The 10,554-nt window shown below is 30.5% G+C and overlaps 1 protein-coding gene across 1 annotated transcript; it reads right to left on the reverse strand.

Annotated features, from left to right (window-relative positions):
• Nucleotides 1–6,068: 6,068 nt before the first annotated feature.
• Nucleotides 6,069–10,086, reverse strand: LOC143912950 (uncharacterized). The gene is made up of 9 exons (XM_077432415.1): nucleotides 9,051–10,086; nucleotides 8,846–8,975; nucleotides 8,608–8,773; nucleotides 8,056–8,236; nucleotides 7,858–7,975; nucleotides 7,542–7,782; nucleotides 6,728–7,016; nucleotides 6,538–6,655; nucleotides 6,069–6,456 (listed from the first exon to the last, which is right to left on the reverse strand). Exons 1-9 carry the CDS (start codon nucleotides 9,959–9,961, stop codon nucleotides 6,193–6,195), a joined length of 2,418 nt encoding a protein of 805 aa, XP_077288541.1. The 5' UTR covers nucleotides 9,962–10,086; the 3' UTR covers nucleotides 6,069–6,192.
• Nucleotides 10,087–10,554: the final 468 nt, after the last annotated feature.

Raw genomic sequence — 10,554 nt, forward strand, 5'->3', positions numbered from 1 at the left:
ACAAAGACGGAGATTACGCCCTGACGCAAATTTGAAAATGTAGATATAGGTACTTGTACTAGGTACATAGGTACACTAGAAAACAAATAAATAAGAAGACGCTTATCTTCTCAGCATCGTGTCGAAGCGTACAAATACATACATACATATATATCGAGAGCTGAAGTGTTATGTAAGTATATATACATATGTATATGTATGTACTTTTAGTATCTACTTCAAAATGGCGAATACAAAATGGTCGATATTAAAAATTTGATCAGTACAAATCAACTTAACTGCTCATCATATTTAACCAGTGACGGATCCAGGAATTTTTCAAGGTAGGGTGATATTAAAAAAACATACATTAGGGCTGCCAACTGAGTAAAAAAAAAAGAGGACTTTTTCAAAAACATATTTAATTCTATACGAAAAAGTTTAAAAATTTAAATTGCAAGTAGGTAATAAAATAAAAGGTTAATAAAAGTAAGTGCCAGTTTAATTTAATACAAACTTAAATTTATAAAAATCATGGTCAGAAAATAACATTATATTTATTTAGCACCGCAAAGGATTTTTTTTTACTAAATCTGAAATCCGGTGCATTCAATTTCACTTTACCATTAGAAATATAATAATAATCTACTGAGAAGCGTTTTGTTTTACAAAATAGTGTAACGTAAATTATATAGTTAATACTCATAAATTAAAAAATAATTAATAAAAGTAAATATTGGTTTGATAAGATTAAAATATTTGGTAAATGCTTATTCAATCATTACAAAATATTTAAAATTCGGCTAAATAAAAAAAGATAACATTTTGAGCAAATTTTTCACAAGAAAGAGAACAAAAGAATTTTGTCAAAAAAGAAGACATGTCTTGAAAAGAGACCTGTTGGAAACCCTTATATACAAACATACAGCAATAGGTACATATAACATTATATTTTTTATTTTAATAGAAAATTTAATTAATACATCGAAAATGTTTATTTACAAAAAATACTCAGATAAGAACAATAACCTACATATATTAAAAAATCAATACTTAATAGTTTGTATTAATTGTATATGTCACAGTGAAATTATACATATTTCAAGTGAAAATATATTTTCACTGACGTTTCAGTGAAATCATAACCAGTTACATTTTCAGGGTTGGTTTTATTTATGTAAGATTAGATTGTTAGGGTTGGTATTATTTAAGGGTTAGGATAGGTTAGGTTAAGTAAGGGTTGGCCCTATTCATTTGCTTTTTGCTTTTTAAATGCTTTTTATTATTACGAAATTATGTTCAAATTATCTTATATATATTTTAATAGCTACTGATCTACTGATCATTTTCTATTTTACAATTTAATTTAATTTGGTTAGTAATGATAGTATTATATTGTTCTAATGTTGATCTACAGCATAATAGGAAAAAGAGCTCAAAAACCTATTTCCCTATTCATTTAATATTGGATTGTTAGGGTTAAATTCATAGATTTAAACGTTGTAAATTCATTGTTTGATACATTTTCACTGCTCAAATTTGTGAAAATATGCTTTCATCGTAACATCTTATAACGTCTGAACGCTCGGTTGGGCCCATATAACCAATAAGTACCTACTGAAAAACTCCCTGATTTAATGGCAAAACTCTAAAATATGAAAAATTATAATTCGTTTGGCGAAAGACACTAATAATTTCGAAAATGTGTGAATTTGGAAATCCTGCTATGGGAGGGGAGGGGGGAAGATTGCCCCCCCCCCTTTGGATCCGTCCCTGTACTTAACTACACCATTCTATATTTAAACTACCCGATGTTTATCTATTTAATATTGAAATTTGCTTTACTTATCTAATATTGTCCGATAACATTAAAAACCTTACATATTTACTGAGAGTTCGTAAAATTTTGCTTTTGACATTTAATTTTTTCATTGAGATTGTCCTATTATAAAAACATCATTAATTTTTTGTGTAAATCTATACAATAAAAACATTTATGTGCGGTTAACCTTTCATATACTTTTCAACATTTCTTGACATTTTATGACAATAGCTCTTAGTTTGATGATTGTAGGCATTTTAAATATCAAAATTCAACCTTATTTTGCATTCAAAATTGAATATGCTTATATTAATATTAACTGAAATGTCGATCTCAAGCGAAAAATATTAAATGTCAAAATAAGAACGTTTCCCAAAACCTATCTTCGTATCGCTAGTAGGTATAATTTATTTGAAACATAGCGGAAATTATAATTACACAAGTAGTCTTAACAGAAAAAAAGTAAGTTCTTATCATTTTTTATTCAAATATAAATATGGCTGGTGAGCATACGATATTTTAATAAAAAAAGTTAATTTTAACGGGTATAAAATATTCTAGCGGCTCCCGTAAATGTAGATACGTAGGTACTGAATATTATATGCATAGCGAAATAAGCAGAGCAAAAACTTATAACGATCGCCATACCGCTTGCATCATTTATAATTCCTAAACAAACTGAACGAGATCATCATAACGGAAACGGATATATATTTTAATTTAAAACCGAGATCACATCGCCCGTTGAACTTGTTAACTTTTTTTTACAACTGCTATAGGTATCATGATCCATTCAGAGCGTACTCGAAAGAGGACATGATTTTATAGTGTTATAATTTTTTTGTGTTAAATATCAATAAATCATTTCGGTCGTTACTCGCGAGTGAGGTCAGGGGGTTAAACGTAGGGTTAAACATTCGTCTTTGACGATCGAGCAATGTGGATAATTTGTATGTAGTAATGGTCGCGTCCATACTATGTGAATAATATAATATTATACATATAGCCTTGCAAGGTGGTTAAAACACTTATTTACAATTACTACTGGATGACAAGCGGTTTATAAAGACGTGTACCTACAACGTGTAATCAAAAAGTTCGATGACCGATAAGATATTTGAAATATAAACATTAAAGGCGTTGGATCATTGCCATGTTTATCTATACTATGTATAGGTATACTGCTCATTACTTAGATTTGTATCAAAATAATCGATTAAATTGAAGATATAACCGTAATCAATTATTACAATTCAAATTTGTTTCCACCACATACGGAGTATGGAAATTCGGTGCGAAGGAAATTACTTTGTAAGGTATTTATTTATTTATTAAACAAAAATATTAAACCTTCGACGAAGTAGATAAGCTTAGTCACAATAATTTTTGATCAGTCCTTTTGCAATGCTAACAAACGTTTGTACACACATAATTGCTGCTAATCGATTTCTCTCAAATGCTAGAACTGATTACTACAAAACAGACGATCACAATTTAATATTAAATGTTGTTATGTATCTAAGTAAATCTTTTTTTTTTAATAAAGGATACATGTACTGATATAATTCTTAGCATGCACATACATGCATATATATTTATGTACACATTTGGATATTGTTAAAAAATAATAATGAAACCCACGAGTAATTTAATGTAAAAATCTTTATGAATTTTCATTTTTTTAAACAATAATATGCGTATTCACGAGTGTATGCATTTATATTGTACATGAATGAAAATATTTAAATACATTAAAAATACGTTTAAGTGACCTCTATGAGTAAATAGAAAAATTAAACTATGGTAATCGATAGATGGCAGTAGTAAATTATAAGAAAATATTTTCAACAAAATATCATAATTATATGTACTTAGACGAATTTTCAGTTTATAAATAATGAGTTTTTGTAAGAAATAATATTTGAAAATTTTTAATACAACCAGCATTTTTAAAAAATAATAAGTGACACTAAGCTTAGACCGCACTAGGCGGCACTGCACTGTAGCGAAGCAGCGCGGAAAAATATTGTTTGTATGAAATCATCAACTTTCAATGTACCTTTTAACTAAAGAATTTCTATGTTTTACCATAGATTTGCCTTTTGCTAATACAAGAGAATTCATAATATAATTTTCAATTATTTATTACTCTATTCAAAATCAGGGCCGCCAAGAGAAATCCCGAGCCCTGGCAAAAATAATTCTGGGCCCTATGACAAAAGGAAAAAATAGTTATCTTATAGATATATTTTTAATATGCGAAAAATCTATCAAAATTATTAGAAAAATACCTACATATACGTTGGTTAGTTTTTAATATAATTAAATTAGAAAATGTGATATAACAGGTACACATGGACACAAAGAATGCGTGGACCGATTTAACCACCATAAACATTTAGCATTAAATAAATACATGTATTTTTATGTAGAATAATATAAAATATCAATATCGGTCATTCAGACGTCCCCGAAACGGGGCCTCTCGACTAGTCCAGGCCCTGAAACTCTACCCCGGATCCCCCTCCCCCCTCTCGTAATCCCTGTTCACAATCCTAGGGTACGAGTGGTGATTCCATAGTGACCGAAGATGACCAGAAGAACAGGGATATCATTTATGATGATTTATCGGAGATTGATAAGATAGCACCAGAGAAGAGAAGAAAAATAAATTTATTACAGTATATTGGTTCTATAAATATAAAAATGCATGTAATATAGACCCCAATATTATGTTGGTATTTGTTTATATTAAAATTCAAGAACCTACTGAATAAAAAACACATTTCACTTATTAAAAAATGTTTATTGAAATTCAATACTTACATAAGTATGGACGGGGAAAGGCTTGTTTAACCAAAGCTAAAAAGCTTTCGACAAACTTTCATTAACATCAATATTAATTTCATTTATATATAAATTTGTAACTGTCACAGGATACAAATGTCAAATAATTATCATACATAATCAGATCTTGAGTTAATATCAATATTTGTATAAAATATATAATGTGATAACAATGAATGATGATGATACAACACTAGACTAGCGATTCGAAACAGTCGCATTAAAAATTAACTTTAAACAATCACACAATAAAATAACAGTGCCAGTTTTTTTTTGTATAAGAGTAGCTGATAATTATATACATATATGTATAAGTCAGATCATTCAGCACTAAATATTGCAACAGCCTCTAGAAAACATCCAAATTGAAATGTGTGAGTAACATTTATCGTCAAACATACATACACACTGATATAAAATAATGCTAAAAAATCAAAAACATTAATACTAAAATAAACTTTGTACATTGTGCGAATGTATAAATTAACAAATATTTGGACGGCATTAATCAAATATGTATAAAACACATACATTGTATAGTACAAAAAGGCACTAAATTGGTGCGTAAATGACAAAAATCACTTTAAGATTAATATATATATATATACTAGTGTTTTTACTCGGCTTCACTCAGTATTTGTGATATAAACTGCTTAAAAATGGCAAATCTAATAGTAAAAATTTTATTAAATTTATTTGAATATTCATTTCTTTTTTAAGCATTAACAATAGTTACTTTCGAAATTATATATTAGATATATATGTATATATATATATATATATATATATATATATATATATATATATATATATATATATATATATATATATTTAAAAAATATTCATTTTAAAAACATAAAAAAAAGTAAAATGGACGGTGAATTTATGAGTAATCATAAAAGCCTTGTAAAAACATATGTAAAGCTAAATTTAAAATTAAGATTAAAGATGCTATACGGTAATCAGATTCTAATACAGCCTTGAATCTTATTTTGTATCCACTAAATATGTATTACATTGAACACAAAAGACGTATTATAAAACGAAACAAAGTAATACAAATAAAAGTAATCAGTCATTTGAGAAGCTTGAAAAGTTATATTGAACTGGAATACTTCCAAGATCAAACTCTATATTTTAATTATGATTAAGACATTGAAAAAATTCCCTCAAACGACTAATTTACTAAAAGTTCAATATAATATAATACAATCATGGAATAAAATATATATAAAAATTATACTGAGAGACGTTAAAGTTTTCTATATAAGGATATGTATATAAGGCACAAAAATATTGAACGAAAGTGTTCAAATATTACTTTTGTTTTATAATAGAAAATGGAATGTTTAATTTGAACAATTCCACATTACAGCTAATTTCGTTCATTGTGAAATTAGATACAATCTAACGACACGGAATTGCATAAACGAAAACAGCTGTAACATCAAAATTTGCCAATTTATAACAACAAATGAAGTTCGTCTGTTTTCACCACAGACAGTGACTAATTCCACTAAAATATCAATACAACCAATCTAGAATTATCTGTAAAATTTGAACATGATAAAGATTATTGAGATGAACGCAATAACAATCATGCTGCCCTGAACAGTAGCAGCACCCGCATAACGGCACGTAAACATGTCGTAACGGGTTTCTTTATCTAGTATTATCTTAGAAAACTCAGCTTCTACTAACTGTCCATCATAATAGGTAATCAAGTCTTCAAATGGATACTCAAATCCTTGCAAACATTCACATTTATAGCCACCAGTTTCATAACCTCTACCTAATATAGGCACACACTAGAAGAATACAAAAATAAATGAAAATTACATGTGTTTATAAATGCATATGTACATATGTATAGTATTAAAAAGACTTACATAAGACGTGGCATCATCACATTTGTGGGTACCTTTGAATCCATTTGGTACATAATATTTATCTGGACACTGATTTATATCCATTTGTAAAAGATCCATTGAAACAGCAACAATTCCTCTATAGAAGGAGAAATATGTTAACATATAACAACATATTTACATAAGGAAATTTCGTACAAAATATACTAACTTGAATTCAAGTTTCACTTTCAAACTATCCCACCCGAAAAATGGAGAGGCATATGTGATTATCCATTTGGGAACTTTGCCTTTACAGTCAAAATATGGAGAAGTCCAATGGCCATGACCGACATTGGCAGAATGATAAAAGTTAGGATAGTGTTCATACTTTTTCATATATTGTCCGGTCTCGTTGGATCGGATTTTAATTTTCATATAATTTTTTTCCAAATCATCAAAATTAGTGGACCATCTTTGTTTTAGAAATTGGAACAGAGGTTTGTTGATATATAATTCATCTATAAAATAAATAAAATATAGTTACATATGTACATGTTACAGTCCAAGTATTCACTCCGGATCATGCATGAACATACTAGTTTGTTCACAAACGAACTAATGGTGTTAGTTTAAATGCTAACAGTCAAAAACTATCTTTAAAAAGACTCACTAGGCATGAAACTTTTAAACTATCAACATCTTTGAGATGTCAAAGCGCCAAGTATTTAAAAGAGGAACATTATGGAAACCACATTAGAACTTTGCTCTAATTCACGTTTCCGCTAACATTAAAAATATTGCAAATCAGAGTAAGTAAGTACACATACATACATAGAGGATGGGATAAACCGTTGAGAATACTTATGCCTAATAGTTTGTGCATGAACAAACTATTTGTTTGTCAATTTGTGTAAAATATTACTGGCCATATTGGTTTGTGTATGAAAAAACTAGTATGTTCATGAACGAACGAAATGCACAATTGTACTGTAGCATATATACTACATTTACATATCGATATGGAAACATATTTAAACAATTACCAGTTTCATTTAATCTCGCAATATCTTCCAACTTGAATTTACGTGTATTCAATTGAGTCTTATACGCATACGGTGCAAACAAAGTTCTATTAGTGAATTTATTTCTATCCCAAAATGTTCCCGCAGACCAAATCTTAGAATCGCCGAGCATAAGCGCTAAAGTTTCTCCCATCATTTGATCTTCCGACAACGGTTTGTCAGCTACTCTTTTTCCAGAATAAACTTCTTTAGGATCGGAAATCTAAAAAAAAAAATCACAATATTTGTACATAATCTACAACATATTTTAAAGAATATCATTCCGTGCTATACATACCTGTAAGAATGCACTAATGAAGTTCGACAATCTCACGGCCATATTAGCTTCGTTGGCAAACTGTTCTTCGGCACCAAAACTCAAATCGCCACGTAAAACTAAATCTTTCGGATGATATCTACAATGTAATTTAAATAAGTTTTTAAAATAACATTAAACAATAAAATTACTCGAACAACTGATAAATAAATATATTACTTTGAACAGTTGAATGGTTGCACTTCGTGAATAAAATGCATCACTTCGTCGATGTTCATTTTAGAAGTATGTAAGGAATCGGGACCACTCGTTACATTATTATATTCGTAATATCTTTGAAGATACCAGTTTCGTATGTACGGTGGAGCTCTCTCCCACTGTACCGGCATTTTTTGTACCCCTAGAAATAAAATCATTCAAACACATATACATATATTTTATTACACCTACATATATGAACTAAAATATGCTGTCTGTTGTTGCAATAGCAATCCCATATTATGACATAAAATCATGTTATTCATTACTAATCTTAATTTTCTATTATAAATGTTTTTTCATAATGCTGTCGAACAGACTGATGTGAATCTTATATATAAAACAAAGACCATTCGTAGTGTATGTGTGTGTGTGTGAGATTCGTTTCTGATTGGCTGTCGTCAAATTCGTTTCTGATTGGCTGGCGTTAAATATTCAAAAAAATTTAATAAAAAAACAAATGAAAGTGTTGAATTTGTTTACATACAAAATTACAATTGAATGCTAACTTACATCCGATTTTCTCGCAGTCAAAATTATTGTAATATTGCTCGTCGGTAGCTCTTTCTACTATCTCTCCGAGATAGGGTCTTCTAACTACATTTGGTAAACGCCAACCAGGTTTACATCGACATTGATAACCACCTCTTCGAAATCCCCATCCATGCAGCGGTTCACACTAAACAATATAATTCAAATAAATAAATTTCTATTAAAATTTAACAACACTATCACTAAGGCAATATTTTACCTCTGTAGTTTCTTTTTTACACCTCGAAGTATCCGCAAATCGATTCGGTCCGTTATTACCCAGCCCTTTCGGACACTGATTTATATCTATTCTCTCAAAGTCCATTTCCAAAACAGCAATAGCAGTATATCTAAAAACAATATTTTTTTATAAAACAACAAAATAAGAGAATTTTATCATTGATGACAAATTTATAAATGCTTACGTAGGATATTCAATATGTCTGAACTGCGTATGTCTTGGATATATGTCGGCGATGGGTACTACTGCACTTACGAGCCATTTGTTAGATCGTCCGCAGTCAAAATAGGGTCTCGTCCATTTAACGGGACCGGGGAATTCATCAGCGCCGGGCGGACCGTGGAATGTGAATGTTTCATTTGTATTATTAGCGTATCTAATTTCGACTTGATATGTGGTTTTAGTGTCATGCCTGTTATCTACGTGATCGGGCAACCACTGTTTGTACCATTCATTGATGCGATAATAATCAGTGGAGTAATCTTCGGAGGTTCTGTCCGATGGGACGGCTCCCAAGTCTTTAACGGAGAAAGTATTCAATGTTGATATTTTTTGGAGATGGATGGGATCATTGAAGTCGTCTTCGCGGAAAGTACGTGGGGCAAATCTTGGCATGGTTTTATTGAAGAACCCTCTGTACGACGACGTGTAAGACATGTTAGGCGAGAAGTAAATAGCACTGGAGTTGATGAATGGATTTGATGCGACATCGGCTACGGTGGAGAGGAAATAGTACATCATACCTGGATCGTATGTGTCGTTAATGGCCGGTCTTATGAATCTCGATTGGAGTATGTAGCTCCAAAAAAAAGAACGACTTAAGGCTATGTTATGCAGGTGAAGGAGACCAGTACGATTGGGGAAGACGGGATTGATATTAATGTCTTTTATGTCTGGAAGATGCGAGATTGCATCTTCGAAGAGGTACAGATCGCCAAGATGCATGATGGGGCAGTTGTCGGCCGTCACTCGGTCCATCTTCATTTTGACTTCGTCGAATGCATCTCGGCTCTGCCATTCGTATTGGCCACGAACGATGATGAAGACGACGCATAGCAGGTAGGTAAACACAGACAACACTTTTAACCGATTCATGTTGACGCAGAAATTAAAAGAAGCGAGCGATCAAATTGTCATGACGCCCGGCGACGCCCCGCGACCGTTTGACAGCAATCCGGCACGCCCAGCCGTTGAGTCATAACATCATGAATTATAGCCATAATTGGCATATATACTACCATGAACCACAATATTCTCATTAGATAAATTCATTTCATTCCATTATCATCGTACTAGATAATAAAGGTGAACAGTTCAACAAAGATAGTATATAATTATTTAAAGAAATATGATTTCATGAGACATTACAACTTTTATATTAAATTTGATTAGGGAAACTATTGTCTTAAGTCATACAATAGTCATTTTCATATTTTAGTCATACAATAGTGAATCACTACCAGGATAACCGCCGCTACGAAAATTGCTCGCGCAGTTTTAATTTTCAGTTTCAATTTTAACTCAAGTTTAATTTTTAACTCATACTCAAGTTTAATTTTTAAGTCATACAATAGTCATTTTCCGTTTGGATTACAATAATGCATTTCATCTAATTGATAGTAAATTAATATATTGCTATCAGCTATAATTAAATTAGAACACCATCAAGGGCACGAAAGATATTTCGT

Source organism: Arctopsyche grandis, chromosome 6, assembly GCF_051622035.1.
Source record: "Arctopsyche grandis isolate Sample6627 chromosome 6, ASM5162203v2, whole genome shotgun sequence".
NCBI classification, from domain to species: domain Eukaryota; kingdom Metazoa; phylum Arthropoda; class Insecta; order Trichoptera; family Hydropsychidae; genus Arctopsyche; species Arctopsyche grandis.

Excerpts from the sequence above, each read along its gene's own strand:
- LOC143912950 (XM_077432415.1), bottom strand. The coding sequence starts at position 9,961 with ATGAATCGGTTAAAAGTGTTGTCTGTGTTTACCTACCTGCTATGCGTC. Across the intron at positions 8,976-9,050 it reads AGACATATTGAATATCCTAC|ATATACTGCTATTGCTGTTT; the intron begins GTAAGCATTTAT and ends TATTGTTTTTAG. Across the intron at positions 8,237-8,607 it reads TGACTGCGAGAAAATCGGAT|GGGTACAAAAAATGCCGGTA; the intron begins GTAAGTTAGCAT and ends TTTTATTTCTAG.